The sequence below is a fragment of the Balaenoptera musculus genome, chromosome 1 (genome assembly GCF_009873245.2).
Source record: "Balaenoptera musculus isolate JJ_BM4_2016_0621 chromosome 1, mBalMus1.pri.v3, whole genome shotgun sequence".
NCBI classification, from domain to species: Eukaryota; Metazoa; Chordata; class Mammalia; order Artiodactyla; family Balaenopteridae; genus Balaenoptera; species Balaenoptera musculus.
Window position 1 is genome coordinate 123,257,489 of NC_045785.1, and position 23,543 is coordinate 123,281,031.

Here is a 23,543-nt window from a genome sequence, read left to right on the forward strand (position 1 = left end):
TCTTCTAATTTATACAGAAACAAATCTAGGGAACATGTGTGGAAATGGATATTAGGGGATTAGGATCATAGTAGAAAGAACATAAAGTTGAATCAGGCCTTTGGACTTAGACTAGAACTTACACCACTGGTTCTCAGGCCTTCAGACTGCAGATCTGGGGACTTCTCAGCCTCTGTAATTGTATGAGCCAATTCTTTATTAGAGATCTCTTTCATATATATAAAGTCATATATATCTCCTATTGGTTTTGTTTCTCTGGAGAACCCTAATACAAGCAAGTTATATAACATCTATATGTCTTAATTTCCCCATCCTGGAAAATTGGGATAAACAGAGTTCTTACCTCCCAGAGTTGTGAGGATTAAAAATAGTTGATACACTGAGTTTGCTGAAGTCACAGCAGTATCTCACATGTTTTCATATCCTTAGCACCTAGTAAAGTTTATGGCAGAATGCTGATGTTCCTAAATATTTGTTCAATAAGTGACTTGATCAATTTTTAAAATAATCCTAACATATAAAACATTATTTTTTATTCAACAAATATTTATGAGTACCTACTATGCTCAGGTATTATGCTAGGCCCTGGGCACACATTTGGAAACATAAATATTATCATCAAGAGGAAAATGAATCATTGATACAGACTATTTAAGCTTTTTTTTTTTCTCACAGAGCTATTATTCTTTACATAACAATTCATTCCATAAAAATTTCCTTTTATGGAAGTAAAATAATAAAGAATGAATAGCACACGCACTGGCTTCAATTACTTTCTGAAAGTCATATTAATTTACTTTTTGAAGCAAAGAGCAAAACAAAGATTAAACAGAAGATAAGAATTTAAATACGGGTATTTGACTTCTTTTTTTTAGTCAAGATGATTTCAAATTTGTTGCCCTCAGACCAGGGCCATGTACTTAACTCTTGTTTCAAATAGGTTGATGATTCTGAGACTTTCCGTAGAGTAATGCTGGTGAATATAACTCAGGCCATATTTACAGATTAATTGTAACATGATTAAATTTTGCATTTCCTTAACCGTGTGTTGGTTGGTGTAGTTTGAAATAATTAGATTATAGGGTAGCCCAATTATTTGGCTTAAACAGTCATGCATACACCCTAGGGCTTAATTGCCATGAATAAATCGATACCACCCGAAATTCATTGGCTGTCACTGACAATAGCTTTAACTGTACTTGCACAGTGTAAGAAATTCAATTAGCAGGCTAAGACCCATGATTAAAACTTTAGCCATTAAAATAACTGCTGGCTATCTCCTAGAGATCAGTTTTTTTCTCAATGTAGAATCTGTAATCCTACCCAATTTAAACTTTACAGTCATTTTTCTCAAGACAGACTATCTAGTTTTTTGTTTTTTTTTTTACTTTTCTTTGGTAACCATGAAATACAGTACACTTCTCTTTTAAAAAACTGGGAAAGTCATAGGGCTTAAAAATTTCTAAAATAATTAGACCTGGGTCTTGTCCAGGAAAATCTACCATTAAAGATAAAGAAATCTTAGAACATTATGACTAGTTACAAAGAAAGATATTTACAACGGAAAACGCCTACTTATCATATTTACTCTGAGAAGCAGCGAAGTAAAATTCATGATGAAGCTACCGCTGATTTCGACATTTTTATTTACTAGGTCGTCGGCTTCCAGTTTACTGCTAGGTTTTAAAAGATGTTCCTAAGCGAAAGGAAGGGGAGAATGACCGGGGGGTCAGCTATTTCTTTCGATCCGGTGAGCCGCGATCGAGGCGCGTGAAACAAGGGTAGGGGCGGGAATTAGCGACTTAATAAAACTCCCAGCTAGCGAGGAAGCCAGCCCGGTGTTAGACACAAACAGAGCAGAACAGATTTGGGGCTAATTAAAACAACCACAGGACACTCCCCCTTGCGTTAGCGGGGTCGGATCTCCAGCATTCACAGGGTTGGAGGCGGGGACTAGTTCGGATTCAAATTTAAAGCGGGATGCCCGCGCGTGGCCCAGCAGGTGCCTCCAGCCCGGCTCCCTGTGGAGGGCGTTTCCGCCCCTACCTGCCCATAGGGCCGGAAATTACCGAGAGGGGAACGGCCCCTCCTTTGTTGTCAGTGTTTCAACAGCGCGGAAAGCCTTAAAAAGTGCGCAGCGTAGAGGACGCGGGCTGGTCCGCCCACCGACACTCCACGCTTCTCCACCCTCTTGGCCGCTGTGTCCCCTGCGCTTCTTTTAGAATGCCACTGGGGGAAGCCGGAGTAAAACTGGGAGGGGAGTGAGGCGGGAGGAGTAGGGATGATAGTAACAAGGCACAAGTGCTCCCTGTACTACCCTTCACAGATTACGCAACGGGAGGCAGCCAAGGGGAAGTAGCGCATGCGCGGACTGCCTTACAGGCGCGCGGAGAAAGTCGCGCATGTGCAGAGCCCAGAAGGAAAAAAGAAGCGAAGGGGTGACTGGCAGGTTGAGGGCGCTTTAGCTACTGAAGAGCCACAGCGGCCAGGGGGCGCGTGCGCAGAGCGCCCGAAGGGGTGGGGCTCTTCCAAGGGGACGGCCTCGCGCGCCCCCTGGCGCGCGCCCGGGGAGAGGAGGGAGTGGGAGGGGGCGGAGAGGAGGGAGGAGGTATGGAGGGCGGGAGGGGGGAGGGGAGCCGGAGCGAGGGAGGGTTTATCGACCGGGCGATTTTGGTTAAAATATTCAAAATGGCGGACGGAGGAGCAGCGAGTCAAGATGAGAGTTCAGCCGCGGCAGCAGCAGCAGCAGGTAATCATTACAGCATTTTACATATTCATATTCATACTCAACCCCGGCTCCCGCTGCCCCCCCCGCGACTTAGCATAATTTATTAGTACTCAGGATTATTATAATTAACGGCGGGGAGATGGGGGGCCGGGGAGCACGGAGCCCCCGCCGGGCGCCGAATGGAGGGGGAAAGAGGCTCGGAGAGGCCAGGCGGAGGGGGAAGACAAGGGGCAAAGGGGGCTGCGATCCACCGCGCTCCTCCTGCCCCAGCCCACCCCGCTGCCGGCTCGCCCGCCCGCCGGCACCGGCCCTCCTCCTCAGCCGGCCGCCGCCGCCGCCGCCGCCGCCGCCTCCTCCTCGCAGCCGAGCCCGAACCCGAGCGGGTCCGCGGCGGGGCCGCGGGGCCGGGGCAGAGGGAGAGGACAATAAAGACATTTTACATATTCATAGCTGCTGGGCCGGCGGGGCGCGGCGGGGCGCGGGCGGGCGACCCGGGCCGGGCGGGCGCGGGTTGGGGGGGGCGTGGAGGGGGAATGGAGGTGGCGGCGAGCACAATGCCGGGGAGGCGGCGGGGCCGGAGCGGACCCCGGCGGCCGGACAGCCGCACGCGTCCTCCCTCCGGGAGCGGGCCGGGGCGGGGGGACGCTGCCCACCGCGGGGGGCGGCCCGGAGGGCGGCCGGGGGTGCGCCGGTGGAGAGCGCCCTGTCGGCGCCCGAGCCCCGCCGCCGCACAGGGGTCCGAGCGGGGCTGAGCCCGGGGGTCACGGACTCGGGCACCTCGGCCGCGCCCCACTTATCTCCAGTGTAGCGGCCTGACCCGAGCCAGGCCTGCGCTGTAGGTGGGTAGGGGTGAGCGGTCGCGGGCGCTGCGAGGTGGCCTCGGGGCGGAGGGGGTGGGGAGCCCGCGCAGGGGTCCGCTTCTCCCCCTTGGGGTCGGACTGGGTTGAAAGCGGCCCTTGGGGAAAGTTGCCCTCCGAGGGGCAGGTCCTGCCGGGCCGCCCCATGTGCTCCGGGCCAGCGGTCAGGGGTCTCAGTGGGTCCTGGGAAAGCCCCCTGTCCCCGGGCGGCCGTGGATTCCCGAGGGAGTTGGGCTGAAGGTGCCTGGCGTGGTCTGATCTCTGTCTCCCCCTGCCCCTTCCCATCCCCCCTCCGCCTCTGCTCTTGACCCGGACCGACGGGGCCCGGGGCCCTCGAGGGCCTCTCACTCCCAGGCCCCAGAAGCGCCCGCAGGCCTCCCAGGAACTCGGATGTAAAGCGCTGCCCTCCTGCCCCTGCCCCAGAACCGGCTGGGCTGACAAGTTGATAATATTCTTGGTTTCCCCTCTCTGGTTGGGAGTTGGGTAGGGGCGGGGTTCCCCCTCCCTGGTTCTGTACTCCTGTTTTCTTGCTGGGTGCTGGGTCCTCTTGATTCTCTGGTTAGCTGAACCTCTCTCATTTGAATAATGTCTAATTCGGGGAGGTTTATATTATTGAAATGGCCGCCTGGCTTTCCCCGCCTCTCATGTTTAGTAATTCAGACCTTTAATAACAGCCACTCACAGCCCAACGCCGTGTTTATATTTTACATTCGCCCCATGTGCTTTTGTGGTTCGATATGATTCTTTTTTTTTTTCCTTGGCAATCCACAGGGCTCTGAGATCAAACCCAGGCTGTGCTGGGAAGAGAAGGGGGAGAGCTAGGCCTTGGCTCCTCTAGCAGTGGCCTAGGCCTCATGTTCTCTGCCGCTTGATTTATTTACTAATAACCAAAATGACTCTCTCCCCCCCACCAACTTCCACACACTTACCCCTACTCCGCGGGCAAAACAAACCCTCTTGGGGCCTTAGCAGCGTTCAGACAGCTCCGAGCTAAGCATCAGCTCTGTCGTGTTTTGTTTTCTCTTAAAAAGACTTTCTTACAGTTTGCAGTAATATTGGGCCTAAGAAAAAAAAAATTTATGACTTCTCATTTTCAGAGGCGAATGAAACCTATTTTGGTTTAATACAAATAAATCACTTTGTTTTGGGGCTAGTTCACCCCTGCCCCTTGGCTCCTACCTCCAAGTTAAACACTTTCAGGCTTTGTAAAGGTCTGCAGGATTTGTAGAATCCAGTAGTTTTTTTCTAGGAGTTGTAGAATAGGTAGGTATTTTAGAAATTCCAATTAACAGCACTTTCAAAATTCCTCAGTGCTGCCTTCCCTTTTCAGCCTCTTCATTATAATTTAAAATGGGCTGATATTAATTTTGTGCTATCACTGTCATAGACTTGCTTATTTTAATTGTAGCACTCCTGAAAACAGAAATGGGTTTATGTTTTTTTTTTGAGTGTTTGTGTCATGGTTAAATGAGTGAAAATAGAGATAAACACAGGCACTGTGTCTACCCTGATCTTGGAACTTACTCCCCTCCCAGCACACCGACCCCTCTTTCTTTAAGTTGTCAGGATTGATTTTATGTTTTATGTAGACTTAGGACATTTGGTCTGTGAAAGGCAGATAAACTTTTGCGATTTAAAGAAATAGTGATTTTGATTTGGGGGCTTTCCCTCGGTAAAGTTTTCTTTCTTTTTTATTTTGTATAGTTCTAATGTGTTTTTTTAAAAACATGGTGTTGCTTCTCATTGGTAGTTTTTTAACCTCGGCTAGTAAAGTATCTGAGAAGTGTTGTTTAACACCAATGTGTTTAATCTTTGAAATTATGTTAAGGCACTTGATGGTCAGTTGCGAGATACATATTTTGTGAGACATTAGTCTTCTGTTTAATTGGCAACAAAATTCTAGATTTGATGGGCTAAAAGCAAGCCAATTTCAAATAACCAGTTCTTACTATTCTTTTACCTCCAGTAGGCTGGCCTGAATGCAGCAGGAAAAAAAAATCTGTAGCTTTCATGAGAATGTTCAGGTGAATAACTGCTTCAGAAACCTGAAGCATGAGGTTGGATAGACAAAAAAACAGTAATATGATTTCATGCCTTCAATAGCATATGTTTTTGCACCCGATTCCCAAGATGTGGTCAAACTGATGATGTCATTGGACAGAGGACAAGGTGCAGCTAATTTGATTTATTGTCCCGAGGTGAAGTGTAGCAGTGAAACCTTCTCATAGGGAAACCATTTATCTCGGGACAATTTCCTTTATAGCTGAAATTTAACCACTACCAAGGCTGTAGATATTTTATCCAAGATGATAAAATGTACGTTGCCTTTTACAAACAAAATTTCTTTCTTACAGTTTTTGTGATACAGGAAAGGATGACTGTTGTTAACTGGCCTTATATTTTGGTTGGCTTTCCATGCTATTGTAAAAATTCATTTCCTCAAATTCTCAGTTGGAGACTATGGTTTTAAATAAGTATAATCATAGAAGTGATCCATGAGCATGCTTTAGATAGGTTCTTTGTAATCCCCCAAACTCCAGTTAGAAGCTGTGTTTCTTGATTTAATCAGAGCATAGCCTGGGATAAAGGAGAGATCATATTGGCCTTAGAAGTTATTTCAATGAGTAAAGTGAACTTGACGAGGATGAGGGCTATATGTTCTGTTACGTTGAAATTATAGTGTTTAAAATAAGGTAGAATACTTACAGTAAAGCATGTTCTTTGCAAACAGTTTTTAAAAAAAATAATTCAGAATTCTTTTTGGATTGTCTTAATTTAGTCTGGACAAGTTGTGCATTTTATTTTGATTGATTAGTGATTTTTAAAATTGTTCCACTGTGAGTGATTCCACATATGATTTTTGACCTATTAGATTTTCCTGTCAGACATTTTCCGTCATATTTTTAACTAGTTTATCTTAAAGTGATGATTAAAATGTCCTGGGAATGTGGTAGAATTGCTGTGACTTATTCCTAACTAACTTGTGAGCCAAGCTTGATAGAGTATTTTAGGTTACTTTTGAGCCTTCATAAGTTTATAACCTGCCTGTCTCCTTTTGTATCTGTCAGATGGCTTCCCACAAGTTTTCAGAAAACCCATTGTTACTTCCTTCTTAACTTGCTCCATCTAGTAGTTATAATGGTACTTATGAATTTAGGTCTTGAAAATTTATGTGACAGCTGACCAAATATTTTTAATTTCTAAAAGGACCGTTCTTCTTCCAAGCCATTACTGTTCAAGTAATTTTCAACCTCGGCCCCAAACTAATTTCGAATTCCTTTCATTTTGTCATTGTCGAAAATCCCAGTAGTCAAGGAAAAAACAAATAGCGACTATTATTCAGGTTTAAATGGTGTAATATTCTGCCATATTTTAAATTCACTGTTCTCTGCTTCGATAGGCAGTATAAAGAAGAAGGAATAAAATGTGTTTCATTGCTGCGTAGGTTGAAGTAATTGTTAATCTGTTATTCATCTGGTCAGTGGATTTTGGAATAAGTTTAGGACTCAATGTTAAATTGCTCTTATAAAGCCACCAAAGATGTTTAAAGGAGCCTTGAATATCTTAAGCAGGTGGTTCTAAAATGACAGAACTGGAAATTTGAATGTTGCCTTTCATAAGTATTTTCCATTAAAAATGAAACATTTAAAATTTCTTGAATCTGTATTGCTTGATCTTGAGTTTAGGTGTGTGGGTCTGTGTGTTTAAGTTGTGTTTTTAAAATTGGTCTCTCACTTTCATGAATGTCTGTTCCTTTGTACTAGGAGGACTATAATATAATGTAGTAGTGATTGCCTTAATGTTATCAGTTATTTTTGTTTTGTTTTTAATGTTGAAAGCCCACAGCTTTAGTGTTCTTTCAAGCACTATTAAAATCAATTTTCTTTTAAAATACCGAAATACCGGTGTATGACTGTCATTAATTTGCTTTTATACAGGTGTTGGTTCAGTTACAGTTTTTGTGATTAGTAAAGACTTACTATGAAGCCTAATTGTAAGCAGGAATGTGTTTTCCTAATGGAAATGATTGTATTTAGAACTATTGAAATAATTATTGTTTGCAGAACAAGTCACAGACAAAACATGTCCCTTTTTGGCCACCCATGTTCTTGTTTCTGTTGCCTCCTTTAATGTTAAATGCCTGAGCAAACGTGTTTATTACTTATTTCTCAAGGAAATCTAATATTAGGTATTAGAGTGTGGATTTGATTGTTATACATCTGCCTTATTTGAGTTTCTGTATCCCTCCTAAATGAATCCTTTCGTCCTTTTCCTCTTTATAGGGAACTCTTTGGGCCAGAATTTTGCTTAATTCTTATCCTGATTGTGTTGCTTAAAAATATCTTTTTGAGTGGAATCAAGGTTGAAAGAGGTAATAATTATGGTTCACAGATTACTTATCCATCTTCTTTTGCTGAATGTTTTTGCACATTGTTGACATTTTGTAAATAAAGATAGTTGGATATCTTAGTAGATTTATATTTCTTCTTAGGAATAAATTGGTTTTATTTTGTACTCAAATATTTCTGACTATGTTCTAAACTGGCAGTGAGCCCTTATAAACTCTTTTGGCGGTAATAGCAATGGAAATAAAAATAGCATGAGTGGAGCCAGTGCTTAACTTACCGATCCATGTACAGTATATTTAGAATTTGGAATATGAGAATTGTCTTGAGTTTCAGAACCTCTGATGTGAAGAAGCTCTTTACATATAATGCATGTTGTTTATAGAGTTCTGTGTTTTTACCGCAGGATATTAATTTATTGAGCATTGATAAGATGTCTTATTTGTACTCGGTGACTGATAAAACGCCTTTGTTTTTTGTTTTTTGTTTTTTCCCAGTTAAGCAAATACTCAAGTTTTCAGTGTTGCCTAGATTTTGCAGACAGGCCTAGCAATGAGCAAAAGAAAAATCAGCAAGCCTCTAGATTTATCAGCTTCTTTTTTAAAGTACTATCCAGGAAACTAGATATTCATCCAGAAGGGGATACATAATATTAATTTTTAAAATGACAATGTGAAGCACCAAACTTAGCTCAGTGTGAATGTTGGTAGTAGATTTACTCAGCCTGTGATATTGAAAGACCTTGCAAGCACAGTTTAATTTGTCACATGATTTATTTCATAATTCTCTGTGTAACTTTATTGGTTTTTTATGTTGGAGTCATAGCTCTAGTGTATAAAGTTAAATCATTAAGTTGGTAAAATAATAAAAATTATGGGTAGGCCTTTTTTTCTTTGGACTGGTGAGCTTTCTCATTGCAATAGAAGGTATAAACAGGAATGGCTAGGAAGTGAACATTTTGTTGTGTATGTTAAACAGCTCAGTTGTTTTTGGGACTTCCCTGGCCATCCAGTGGTTGAGACTCCGAGCTTCCAAGGCAGGGGGCGAGGGTTTGATCCCTGGTTAGGGAACTAAGATGCCACATGCCAAAAAAAAAGCAAAAAACAGCTCAGTTGTTTTTAACATGTGGTCATCTCCTCAAGAAATGGAGTTGTACTGACTAGCTTTCTGATCTGCAGAGTGAATATATTTTTTAGAGAAAAGTGACTTAGCTATTTTCTTGTTTTAGTATACTTATTTTAATAGTCTGCTTAGTGAAAAAAATGCGCTTTTTTTTGCTGATTCATACTGCAGTAGGCAAGTATATTTTAATCAATCTTTTAAAAATAATTATTTAAACATTTCTTAGCTTGCAAAAAAGTATCTGCTGCTTTGTACCTGGTCCCTATGCCAGTTGTCTTTGGGGCTAACAAGGGAATATAAGACTTTGCTGTGGAAGACTGCTGTGGCATTTACTTAGCAGGGAAAAATTTTAAAGCAATGTATATACAGTTGGCCCTCCATATTGGTGAGTTTGGTATCTGTGAATTCAACCAACTGCAGATCGAAAATATTGGAAAGAAATATTCCAGAAAGCTCCAAAAAGCAAAGATTGAATTTGTTGTACCTGGCAACTATTTACTTAGCATTTACATTGTATTCAGGATTATAACTAACCTAGAGATGATTTAAAGTATATAAGAGGATGGGCATAAGTTATATGCAAATATAACACCCTCTTATATAAGGAACTTGAGCATCCCTGGGTTTTGGTATCCTTGAAGATTCTGGAACCAATCACCTGTGGTTACCAAGGGATAATTGTAATTACATATTAAAATATATAATAGATAATAATGATCAGAGTAGAAATCAAAGTGTGTCCAAGTTTGTAGGAACCAAAGCATCCTAGAACTGTTGTAGCTGGAAGGTAATTTAGATACAGTCTATCCTAAAACCTTTACAGATGAGGAGGCATTATTCTCAGGTGCTTTAGTGACTTGCCCACAGTCTCTTCACTATTGAGTAATGGATGAGAACGCAAGACTTCAGACTTTCTAGTCTCCTCCTCCCCATGCCTCCATCTCTCCCTCTACCACATTGCTGCTAGTCAGAGCAGACTTTTAGTAGAAGGTGAGATTTTTAAGCTGAATTTAAAAGGGTGATAAGAATTTAGAGGAATGGGAAGACATTGCCGGGGAGGTTGTGTTCAAGATTGTGCTGTATACGTAAAAAATGAGGTATTCTATGTGCAGGGAGGCCATTGGAGGTGTTTGAAGTAAGGAATCCTATGATAAAAGCGGTCAGTGTTCTAGGATTAACATGGTGGTGTGCAAGCTGATTTGAAATAGGAAGGGAGAGATTGACTCCATGGAAACCAGTATATAAAAATAAAGGTATGTGGTTTGTTGACTAATTGCTTTAAGCTATAGAGATACAAACATAATAAGACAATTACCAGACCTCAAAAGGCTTTCACTCTAACAATGATGTAATGAAAATAGATAATCCATAGTAAGGATGTTGAGAATGTTGTCCAGTTACATCACACAGAATAAGGACCTTTGGGAGAAATTCTTGCCTAGTCTTTACAGTAAGAACTCACTTATTTCTGACCAATGGTTTTGTTTTTAGTCTTCTGGACACTGAACTAATTGACTTTATTTCCTTTTCAAATCAAACTACAGTGTTTAGACCAAATTATTAATCTGAAAGTTTAGATAGGCATTTATGGTATCCATAATTTTTCTTAGCCTCATTCCCAGTCCATTTTAGGTCCTTAACATTTTGTTTTGCATTTGTTTTATTGCTTCCATCTTTAAACTCCTGTTATTTTGTGTTTTATGTGGGCTACGTTATATCCTTTCTGGAGCAAGGCGGGTATAAATACAATAAAATTACTGTAACCATGACATAATGATACTGTCTGTATTTTTATAGTACCTTGAAATTTATAGCAGCACTCTCATTTTCATTAACTCATTTGCTCCTTTCAGGAAATATTATTATGCCCATTTTATTTTTGAGTAAACTGAAGCCCAGATTAAGTGACTTTCCCAAGGTCATGTGCTTAATGAGCACAGAACGTGTTTGGGGAATAGCAAGACTTCCAGGTTAGCTATTACTGAGGCTGCATATTGGAGAGTGGTGGAAGGCAGGTTGGGACTCTGTTCTGGAGAGCTCTGAATGCTGTGCGTTGGTGGTGCAGGAGTTTGGATTTCATTTGCTTGGCAGTAAGGAATCATTGAAGTTTTTTGTTCTGGACTGAGGAGCCATAATCAAAGTCCTTAAAGTGTTTAGCAGTTAATCAGAGTCAAAGGGGGTAGCAGGGTTTCGAGCTTAGATTATCAAAAGCAGTGCCATGAACAGAAGTAGGGGAGTTGGAAGAGGGAGCTATTTGGGGGAATAGGCAATGAATTCAATTTTAGACCTGTCGTTTGAGACATGATTGGGTGGCTCTTATGAGGTTGCAAGTTTATTGTGAAAATCAAGAAAGTTTTACTGAATTAAATGTGTGATAAACATACAAATAATAGGATTGCGATATATGCACATGCCACTTTGTGTGTGGACTGAGCATTGAGTCTGAACACTGTAAATTCTAGGCATCTCATTTTGGCTTTGACACTGGCTTCTATAGTTGTTTCAACAATAAGATGGTGATAATACCATTGTTACAGGGATGCTGTGGGGAATAACAAATTGATAGCAGAAGCATTTTTAAACTAATAGCTTTTAAAGTAATAGTTTTTTCTTACATGAGCACGAGTGTAAAATCAGCAATTTTATTACTTGTGCTGCTGTAGAGAGGGAGAAGCTTTAGCTTTTAGATTGATTCTGTGGGACACCATACTGCAGGTTGTACATTTCCATGTGCAACCAGCACCTGGGGAGAGGGAGGTACACCCCAATACTCTTGAAAACTACACAATGGAGGTATTGCATTGTGGCAAACATAAACTTGTCCTTGATTTCAGGGCATTCTGTTATCTCACCCCCATCCCTGCCTATGCATTCTTATCTTTTACTACTTCCTTAAATAGCATGACTCAACAGTTCCACCAGGAAGTCCCCTTATAGGCCCACCACAAACAGTTTCTTTTATCAAGTTTTAAGTTTTTTAAAAATCGCCGTAAAACTTTGTGTGGAAGAGCTGTTCTGGGAGGGTGGCTATATTTATTCTGAAGCGTGGGCTCTCCTCTCCTCTCCCCCTTCACAGCTCTATCACATGACCTGAAAGTAAGCCCACTGTTTTGGTCAGTCTGGTGTTTGGGATGCTCTCTGAGAACCTTTGCTCACACGCTCACACTGTCCCCTCCCTTAGAATGTCGTGGTATGTGGTGTGGTATAGTGAAAATGGCACTGGGAGTTGGGAGACCTGGGTTCCCCCAGGTGACTGGGACAAATTTCTTCACCACTGAATTTTTTCTTCTTCTTCTTCTTCTTTTGCATTTGTAAATACGAGAGCTTTCAAACAAAAGGCCATTGGAGTTCTTTTCAAAATGAATTTTAGGCAAGAAGCTTAATGTTAAAAGGTAAGAGTGGAGCTGTTCTGATTGAGATGGGCACAGGGGCAGTGAAAGCATCCTCCCTCTACTCTCCACAGTGATCCTTAGGGCCCTTCCACAGGATCCTTAGGACTCCTGCTGGGTGCACTGTTTGAACACAGTTATCCTTATTTATCATACGGGACCTATCTGTCCTTTAGTCTATCTCCACAAATAGCTGATCTCTCAAGCCTGTGCTTCTGTCCTACTTTGTCTGAATTTAGCACTTAATTTGTGTTCATTTAGCTAATTCAGCACTTCATTATACACAGTCTTATTTTTTTTCTCTGATTGAGTTATATAAGTAAATCTTGTCTCCTAAGAGCCTTGAGAGCAGGAACACACTGCTAGGGACAGAGTAGACATTTAGCAAATGATGCTTGATTGATTAAATTAGGGGTTCTCAATCTTTGCTGGGATAAGACTTGTCCATGGAACTTCTGCAGCATGCAGAGGCCCAGAACTTACCACCTGAGTTTCTAATAAAAGTAGAGGTCTGGCCATCCATAGTTTTAAAAAGTTTGTAAAAAATGATTCAGTAGCATTGAATGATTGCTTGTTGCATTTCAAGATTATTGCTTACAGTATCTTGAACTGGGTTCTCAATGTACCGTAAAGGCTTCATAGTAGAAAGACAAACAGAGAACTAGGAAACTTGGATCCTTATTCTGTTTGTAGCATTATCTAGCTTTATGATGTTGAACAAATCACTTAACTTTTCTGGCCCATAGGATTCTAAATTGACAAATTATGTTTTATTTTCATACTTTGTTTTTCTTTTTAAGCTGTGGCGTTCTTCAAAACATGTTTTTGGGTGAAAACCAGTAAACACAACAGATACTTTGAGTAGCTTGGCTTCCATCTGAATACCATTTTAATAGACATATTAAGAATACAGAACATGATAGGCTTGATCCTAACTCAGCAGCAGAGCTAAAACATATGGGGAGTCTGAAAAGGTAGTATTTACATTTTAAACTTGAAACATCTTACTAGAATGTGAATGAACAAGGACAGTAAGCTAATCAGGAACTGTAATATGCGAGCATGAACTGGATTATAATTAACCAACCTGACTGGTCCTTCTGCATTCATTTAATTCAGTAAATATAGAGCTTTCTTCTATTCCTTGCCATGCACCCAGCACTGGAGAAAGAGTAGTGAATAAGACAGATACTGTCTCTGTCCTCTCAGAGCTTACAGCATGTTGGGCAGGTCATACATTAAATAACACTGTTCATAGTTAATTGAGTAAAATATGGGAGATTCACAATACTCTGAATAAGATAGGGACATAAGCGTAAGATAGGGACACCTAATCTGGACAAAAGGATTTAGGAAGGGCGTCTGAGGAAGCAGTGTTTACACTGAGACATGAAGGGTGACTGAAAGTTAACAATTCAAGTCTGGGAGTAGGAAGTGGGGTTGAAAATGTTGCAAAGGGAGCAACATATACATAATTCTTGAAACAGTGAAAATGCAGCACTTTCAAGGAACTGAAGTTCGGCCTGGCTGGTCCAGGAAGAGTAAGATTTAGCTGAAGAGCTGAAGATGATTTCCAAATTATGAGGCTATTTTCATGATCTTTGTCCTTTTTTAGTGGCCAAATACCCAGGCAAAATTTGTGGAAGAGATTCCATAACTTCTAACAAATGTATTAATTTCTAGTGATAACAATAATAAATAATGTTTACCAAGTCTTTGTGCCAGTTACTAAGCTTTACACGCATTTTCATATTAATCTTCACAGTGACCCCATGAAGTGTGTACAGGTGTCACCCTCTTCATCTTTCAGGTGAGAAAACTAGTGTAAAGAGGCTAAGTGGTACACCTAGGTCTCTGACCTATTTGCTATAGCTGTATGCAATTAAGAGCATTACTATGCTCTTAACCATTAACTTCTGCTTCCAGTCAAGTTGAATGATGAACTATTTAGCAGCTATTTCTGAGTTTATCCTTAGTACTCTTATGCAGTTCCCAGTTCCAGATTGTGTTGTCTAGAATCAGTGGTGCACTCATCTCTATCTTGCAGTTTGGGGAGATGGACAATTGATTAGCAGATCTAATGTTAACCTAGCTTTCAGACATATCGAGTTGTTGATTATAAAAATATTTTGAAGCTGTTTGTATATAGATTGCTGATTCTGGTAATCCATAAATCCTGAACATTTTGGAATTATATTTTAAACTGAAGCTACTTGCCGATGTTAACATCCAGATAATTTTCATTTGGGGCATCATTTATTTTTTTTGTTGTTGGCTAGATAGGAAATTAGGACGTGTGTAAAATATTTTAATGTTTCTCAAATGAGTTGTGACTTAAAATTGATATGCTGGCAAGTACTGGGGATTTACTACTCCCCTTCCCCCCACCAAGCTGTAATTAAGCCAGCTTTCAGTTGAAGAAACATGACAGTTGATTATTGTTTCTGATAAGTTAGTCATTTAATGGTATTGGTATTCCCTATCATATATACCCTGTTTAATCCTTCCCCATATCACCCTGTTTATTGTTACAGTGTTTGTGTCTGAAACACACAGTTGTTGTGTGTTGTGTGTTACGGTGCAGAGGTACTCCCCTCTGAGTGCTTCTTCATGCAGTCAGCCAAGAAGGCTTTTTTGGCAGACTGTAATATATATTAACTAATATGCCAATCACTGTTAGTCAGGAAGGAATTGGTGAAAATCCTCTGATGTTATGAGAGACATTGTAAGCATCACAAAAGCCTGAGAAGACAAATTAACAATTTTATGGGTATTCCTGGAAGAAATGGTGTGATTTCAGAGGATTAGACTGTAGTGTCAGAGCCATTGCCAGTTCCATGATGCTGGAATCACATCTTAATAGTTCCGTCCTGCTATAAGACCCAGTATGGTGCTGGTTCAGTGATTGAACACCTTTCCTGGATGTGCTCCTGTGCGTGTGCAGACCCACGTACCCTAATTAGATGCACAGTGCATCCACATCCATGCTCATACCCCAGGTGTGCCTGCCCCTCTCATGTATGTGTACATAATTTAAAAAGGAGGGACTTCCCTGGTGGTGCAGTGGTTTAGAATCCCCCTGCCAATGCAGGGGACAGGGGTTTGAGCCCTGGCCCAGGAAGATCCCACCTGCTGCGGGGCAACTAAGCCCGTGCACCAGAACTCTGTGCTCCAGAGCCCACGAGCCACAACTACTGAGCCCATGCACCACAACTACTGAAGCCTGCACGCCTAGAGCCCATGCTCTGCAACAAGAGAAGCCACTGCAATGAGAAGCCTGCACACCGCAACGAAGAGTAGCCCCCGCTCGCCGCAACTGCAGAAAGCCCGCGTGCAGCTACAAAGACCCAACACAGCCATAAATAAATAAATAAATAAATAGATTAAAAAAAAAAAAAAAAGGAGTCACTGTACATCCTACTTTTTTTTTTTTTGAACATGGTTCCCTATTCTTTAAGGTTTACCCAGGTAAATAAACAATCCTTTTTATTTGCTAGGTACAACCTCTGCGTAATTTCAAGGCTAACCTTTTTTTTTTTTAAGATCTTTGAACTTTATTTAGTTGAGTGACTTCTAGTGGCATAAATAACAAACGATAACCTGATCGTTGAATTATTACTCACAGTGGCCATAGCTGATCAAGGTTGAGTCGTCTTAGGTTAGTCAAAGAGGCCCAGTGAATTCAGTGGAGGGGCAATTTTCACCTTGTCTTATAAAACTGGAAAATATTGACATGTCTGCAGGTTTCAGTTCTTCAAAAACTAACCTAACCTGCCTTTTTACCTAATAATTTTTCACAAATATCCTTCCACATCTTACCTTATCCTTTTTAATGGTTACACATTATTTTATTGTATTGGTAGACCAACCTATTTACTTGTTCTTTTTTGGTGTATGTTAGATTTTTTCCATAGTTGTAGATACAGTGTTTTTTTTTTTTTTTTTAAGATAAATCCTTAGGAATAGAATTGTAGCATAAAAAAATTACACACTTAAAAATTTTGTACATGTTGTCAGACTGCCCTTGAGAGAGGTACCATTCTATATTTTTATCTATACTACATATTTTATGTACAATATTTAATAGTATCAATTTCCCTGCAGTGTCTCTTTTAAATTTTTGATATGTTGATAGATGAAACACTGTTGTAATTTTCATATTTTTGCTATAAGTCGAACATCTTATTACATTCTTCTTTTTCTGTATATTTTTCAAATGTAAAGTAAAACTGATTTACTTATTATATTATAGGAAATTTTATTATGCATTATCACTTTTTTTTAAACATCTTTATTGGAGTATAATTGCTTTACAATGGTGTGTTAGTTTCTGCTTTATAAAAAAGTAAATCAGCTATACATACACATATATCCCCGTATCTCTTCCTTCTTGCGTCTCCCTCCCTCCCACCCCTCTAGGTGGTCACAAAGCACCGAGCTGATCTCCCTGTGCTATGCGGCTGCTTCCCACTAGCTATCTATTTTACATTTGGTAATATATATATGTCCATTCCACTCTCTCCGCCCCAGCTTATCCTTCCCCCTCCCCGTGTCCTCAAGTCCATTCTCTACATCTGCGTCTTTATTCCTGTCCTGCCCCTAGGTTCTCCATAACCTTTTTTTTTTTTTTTTAAGATTCCATATATATGTATTAGCATACGGTATTTGTTTTTCTCTTTCTGACTTACTTCACTCTGTATGACAGTCTCTTAAGTCCATCCACCTCACTACAAATAACTCAGTTTCGTTTCTTTTTATGGCTAATATTCCATTGTATATGTGTGCCACATCTTCTTTATCCATTAATCTGTCGATGGACACTTAGGTTGCTTCCATGTCCTGGCTATTGTAATTAGAGCTGCAATGAACATTGTGGTACATTACTCTTTTCGAATCATGGTTTTCTCAGGGTATATGCCCAGTAGTGGGATTGCTGGGTCATATGGTGGTTCTATTTTTAGTTTTTTAAGGAACCTCCATACGGTTCTCCATAGTGGCTGTATCAATATACATTCCCACCAACAGTGCAGGAGGGTTCCCTTTTCTACACACCCTCTCCAGCATCTATTGTTTCTAGATTTTTTGATGATGGCCATTCTGACTGGTGTGAGGTGATACCTCGTAGTTTTGATTTGCCTTTCTCTAATGATTAATGATAAAACAGTGATTTCTCTCTCTTGTTGTATTACACTAGTTCTGGCCCTTTCATGAAAATGTGTAACTTCTTAAATATTCTCTTTCCATGAGTACCCCCCCCCCAATTAATTCCCATACTTCTTTTGAATAGCAGTTTAGGGATGAGAATAGAGCTGGGGTCTACCCTGGGAACACTTAAACATTCCCTCAGCCTCCCCCATGTCCTCCAAACATGCACAGTCTGAGTTAGATACCTCTCCTCTGTTTCTGTAGATCCTATTCTGGCATCTAAGTTACTACTTTTAATTATGGGTTAACTTGTTTCTCTTTTTTATAATAGCTTAAGCTCTGTGCCTCAGGGACTACATTTCATCCCTGACATTTAACACATGCTTGCTATGTATTTGATACTCAACAAATATTTACTGAATGATTATTTTGATTCTCAGATTTTTTTTCTAGCAATATACCTTTAATAGCAGAGGAGAATGAACTTGTATCCTGAGAGCCTGGGAAAAACTGTGGTGGCCCATATAATTTAAAATTATTAACTATGAGTTCTTTATTCTCTTTCATTATGTATTGGTGATTGTTTTATATATCAAATATTTTAAATTATTCAGCTTTTCAGTAAAATTTACTTTCCAGGAAGACAAGCATGTTTAGCCTATGGCTTTAAGTACTCTACCAGAGATCCTTGGCAAATCAGTCTCCTGATAGAGGAAGCACATATGAAGTGAAAAGAGCATCAGCTCTGGAACCAGACAGACTTGGGTTTGAATCCTGGCTTTGCCGCCTACTGGCTGTGGGCCACGGGGCTAGTTATTTAGCCTCTTTGTAGTACTTTACAGAATAATCTATTTCATTTAACAAGTTTATTCATAGTAGATATTTATTGAATGCCTACAGTTTGCAAGGCATTGTACTGTTTGTCAGGTTTGTGCTTGTAACAATCATACTGCTTGCCTTCATGCAGCATCCAGCGTGCCAGAGTTCTCTTGCATGTGCCAGTTAGCATTTACCCTCCTTCCCCTGGAGCTGTTGCTGATTCCCCATCCACTTATCAGTGCTTCAGCAACAACCAAATCTTACTTATCTGGAACCAACTGGTTTGCAGACTAACCATAGTTTATAAGAAATAGTGCATTTTTGAAAGAATGAGAAATGATCAGCAAAAACATCTACATATATTCTATGTGATCTCTCATTGACCCCTGCCAGGTAACCGTAAGTGCTAGATGTATGTACCCCCTTGGTAGTCAGATGCTTTACTGGCAGCTGTCTATTAGCTGTTCATTCATAGAGGGGATAGTTGCAGGTCATCTGTGGCGCTGTGGTCCTGGAGAGCAGAGCCATGCCTTGCCTTTGCACAAAAATGTTTCTTTTAACAGAAGGGAATTAGAGTGAGCCTAATTTTTTACTCTGCCTGCTCTTAAGACATTTTAATTTTTAATCAGATATTTGGGAGGACAGGGGTGAAGAAGGAATGGAAAGATAATGCGGATTGGGAAGTCTAGGAATTTATTCACTACCTACGAACTTGGAACTGACAGGACTTAAAATCATTTCAGTGCTGGATTGAACTGGTGTCTAACCTCCCAGCAAGCTTGGAGTTTTCTGGGGTGTGAGGAACAGGGTATTTCAGGAAGCTGACAATGAGGAGGAAGGTAATTTAACTTCTGAGTGGAGATGGCTCAACAATGTTATGTGTGAACCCCAGTTGACATACAGCAGTGACATCATTGTAGAGTCCCTTGGTTGCTAGGAAAGATGACAGTGACCTTGAAGGAAAGAGGCTATCTAGCAAAAACATGATCTTGGCATGTCGTGGAGTTTAAACACCTGCCTAGATTATGCCAGGTAATTGGAAAGCTGAGAGGTCAGTAGACTCAGATTGTTGCCATGCATAGGGTTTTTCCTAATATTTGGGGGTGGGGAGGAATAGCTCAGATAAGAAACGGGTTATAATAACAGTCTGTTTGTTTTTCCAGGTGTACCCTTTTGGCCATTATCAAGTAATTTTTATGTTTTCTTTATCAATTGTGACTGTTTTATTTTTACTGTTTTGAGTGATACCTGTGGAATAATAAATATTTCTAAATATTGTATGTAACTTTAACCATACAATAAGTTCAAGTTTACACAAAGTCATTTTTAACTACATTGATCTAATTTCTATAAATAAAAAAATTATTTGGGATGTTCTCTGATCTTTCTTCTGTTTCCCTTCTTAATTTCCCTTTCCGGTTTCCCCATGTTAATTGAGAGTTGACTGGTTTTTATTTTTTAAATCTGTGTATCATACTCTCAGAATCCTTCATCTCCCTTGACTTCTCGTGTGATTTTGTTTTCTGATCCATTAAATTTAAAAAGAACATTTTCCTTATGATGCATTAATGCAAACTTTATCCATTTGTTACATTTTGTCCACCCCAAAATTTAAGGTGGTTTGTAGAGATTCATAAACTATAGCAAGAAATGCAAAATAAAAATATAAAATAAAATCAAAATTCTAATATAAAAATCTAATGTTTGCTTTCAGTGGGGCACAAATATTTCTCTAAGCTTCATTGTAGATGGTACAAAAAAACAAACCCAGGCAATTTATGTTCATAACATTTGAAAGCAAACAAACCTTTGTTTTAAAAAAGCAGAACTCCTGACACTAAGATCAGAAGGAAATGGCTCCTCAGAGACCTTATAAACAGGACCCCATGTAATGGAATGAACAGTGGCCTTACAGTAGTCCTACTATGCATGCACCAACAAACTTCATAAGGCCCCTCTGTAGGCCAGATGCATCATCATTAATAAAGACACTTAACGTGGTGGGGAGATGAGGAGGACTCAAAACAGAGTGTGGCTTAAAAGGGGAAGAGATTTTGGAATAATTAGAAGCATGGAGATGTTGCATATCCTTTAGGCAGTCTTCCATAAATATTCTTTCTCTCAACTTTGTATAGATTATAAGCTCTGTGAGGACAGGAAGTTTATCTGTTTTGTTCACATTAGTACAGAGTTAAGGGCACAGTGTAGGTTATTAAGTCTTTTCAGAATACATATGCACTGGGTTTGAAATTATATTTGTTGGTGCTTATCATTGAAGTTAGATGATCTTGTTCAGGGAGATGGCTACTCAGGCAGCACCTCAAAGGGTAATACCACATGGGCACGCTCATTGGCGGCCTGGTTGTCAGTAACTTGATTTCATTACCATACTTACAGGTAATTGAGTTCAATAGAACTGACTCTTGCTAACCAAATACAGAATGGAGAGAAATAGAAACAGTGCCTGTTTGTGTTAACCTATAAATCTATTATGAGAAATATAATTGCGAAGTGGACCAGAATTCTTGGCCATTCAGCAGTACATTGTCTCACTTTAAGAGAAGCCAAATTGTAATCAGAAGAGTTGCTTTTAATGACTCTTTTTTGGTCAAGGCCAAAGAAATTAATTAAATATGCTAATGGTTAGGACGTACCTTCTCTGCTGGTTAGGATGTATTTTGCCCTGAACAGTGCTGGGCACATCCTGAAAAATTTTTGTTTTCTAGGCTTCCCATTTCTATTTTTAATTGTTTGCCATTGACAGAAAGAGAACACTAGGTTAAATAGACTACTTAAAAGCTGTTTTTAAATAAGGGGGAAAGGTTGAAATTTGATATTTGTATTGTTTGTGGATCTAAACTCCCTGCGGTGTTCTTGTTTGCCATGCTGTTAAGGCATAGTTAACTGCCAGTTATAATGTTGCTTATCTTGTATAGTTTTCACTACTTTGCCAGAGTAAAAGAGCCTATCTAAAAGTGCTGTCCATAGGAAACAATTCAGGTGGTAATTTTAGTGCATACTACAGGTGTACATACACAAAGTAAGCTGTGATGACTTAACGGTTATATTTTGGCGTTGTAGTCACAGTTGAGACTCTCATCCCCTGCCCCCTTTTTTATTTTAATTCTGGCAGGCGCTGGGAATGCTCAAAGCAGAATACATAGCTCCTTGAACAACAACAGGCTTTGAAAAGTGATCACTTTAATGCAGCCATGAAAGTTTCCTGTCAGCATTAAACCGGAGTTTAGGAGCCTGGAGTGATGGAAATTGACATTAGGTAGAGTGACCAGGTGGTATTAGGACAGTTGGTTGTCCATTTGAAAAAAAAAAAAATGTGTGTCAGGGTCATACCTTATACCATACACAAAAATGAATTCTGGAGAGGTTAAAGATTTGAATGTTCAAAGAAAAACTCAGAAAAGTACTAAGACAAAAGTAGGAATTTTTATTTAGTTTTAGGCATGGAAAAGCTTTTTGACATGGCGTACAACTCAGATGCCATACAAGGGAAAGATTGATAGGTTTAACTATGTAAAGTATTTAAGGTTCTTCCTGCCAAAAGCCTCTACAAATATAATTAAGTTATATGGGAGAAATATTAGTAGCCTATAAGAATGATAGAGTTAATTTTTCTTAGTTTATTAAGTATCATTAGACATCAATAACAAATGACAGGCACCCCAATAGGAAAATGGTCAAAGTATATGAATAGGCAATTCACTGAGAATAAGAATATAAATATATGAACCCTGATTAAGAGCCTCAGCTATAAAGACAGAACCTTCTTCAAGGCGGAAATATAAAAAACTAAAGGATGAATTGGAAAATGTGTGCTTTGGTAGGGTAGTGAGGAAATTAACGTTAGGGAAAAGGATAGAGTTGAATACTGGCCATGATTTAGAGGTAATTTAGGAGTGTTTATATACATATACCTGTACACGCACACACATATATATGTAATATTTGGTAATTTTATTGCTTTAAAGGAGGAAAATATATTTAAAATCATGAAATAGTTAAGTAGAGAAGGGATTCCTGCCATTCCTGATTTAATATGTAGGACAGCAGATAAATGATTTGTTTATGCCTTGGGTAAGCTTGTGTAGTAATTGTTAATTTGTTCCAAGATAAGTGTCTCAAGGATAATTGAAAGTCAGTTATTAACTCATTTTTTCTCGTGCTTTTGCACAAACATCTTTAACAAATGTTCCCAGAGTCCTGATGAAGGTTCTTTTTTGCAGTGGTTTAAAGTCCTTCCCCAGAGTTCTTCAACATTATGTTTATGGGACTATCCATTCTGATTCAGAACTCAACTTCTGGAACTCTTGCATTAGGGACTCCTTGTTTTGTAATGAAATTGTCACCCAGGAGATAGCAGTTAACCTCTCCTCCTTCTTTCCTGTTTTACTTATCTGCCTCATTGGCCAGTGTAAAGCAATAACCTTAGCAGAACGATATCTTCCATTATAACTCATTTGCCTTCTTACAGGCATGTCTCCAAATGGTCTACAGAATCCTTCTAGTGGCAGGTGAAATAACTAAATATTGTATTTAAAAAGAAGGAATCAGAAATCTCCTTGCTTCTAGCTACTGCTGGGCAGTAAACACAGTGAGGTCAGCAAAAAGTTACTTGAGCACATGAAGTGATGCTGTTAAAAGAATTTGAAAGCAAAATTTGCTATGGATAAATAAGTTGACAGCAAGGTTTGTTGTGTGAGCTGAAAAATTAACAGACAACCTCAGTTGGCAGTATTAGCTTAAGATAGAATGGTTCTGGGTAGTATAAAATAACAAGTTACCAAATTTGGTTTTGTACCATGTGCCAGGCACTGTGCTAAGTGTTTTACATGAATTATCTAATTTAATCCTCACCTCAACTATGATACTATGATATAGGTATTGTTGAATCTCTGTTTTGTAGATGTGGAAACTAAGGTACAAGAAAGTTACGTAATTTTCCGAAGTTAACATCATTAGAAAGTGGTGGACTTTGTTTAAAATAATTTAAGGGTATTGATTCCAGTTTTTAGCTAACATTAATTGACTTCTCTGATTGGTTAAGGAAGGTATTTTTAGCAGAAATTCTTTGTTATTGTCAATCGCTTTTCTTCAAGTTTCTGGAAACAAAGTTATATGT

General features: G+C 39.8%; 1 protein-coding gene across 3 annotated transcripts in view; it reads left to right on the forward strand.

Annotated features, from left to right (window-relative positions):
• The first annotated feature begins 2,680 nt into the window (after positions 1–2,680).
• POU2F1 (POU class 2 homeobox 1) overlaps positions 2,681–23,543 on the forward strand; it is a 178,965-nt gene continuing 158,102 nt past the window's right edge. The window contains exon 1 of one of the 3 annotated variants that reach the window (XM_036872619.1): positions 2,681–2,749. Coding sequence is in view for 1 of the 3 variants with exons in the window: in XM_036872609.1 (XP_036728504.1) it covers positions 2,689–2,749 (61 nt within the window). In the remaining 2 variants the exon portion in view is untranslated. The remainder of the gene's footprint in view (positions 2,750–23,543) is intronic. The other 2 variants (XM_036872609.1, XM_036872628.1) reach the window with 2 other exon arrangements.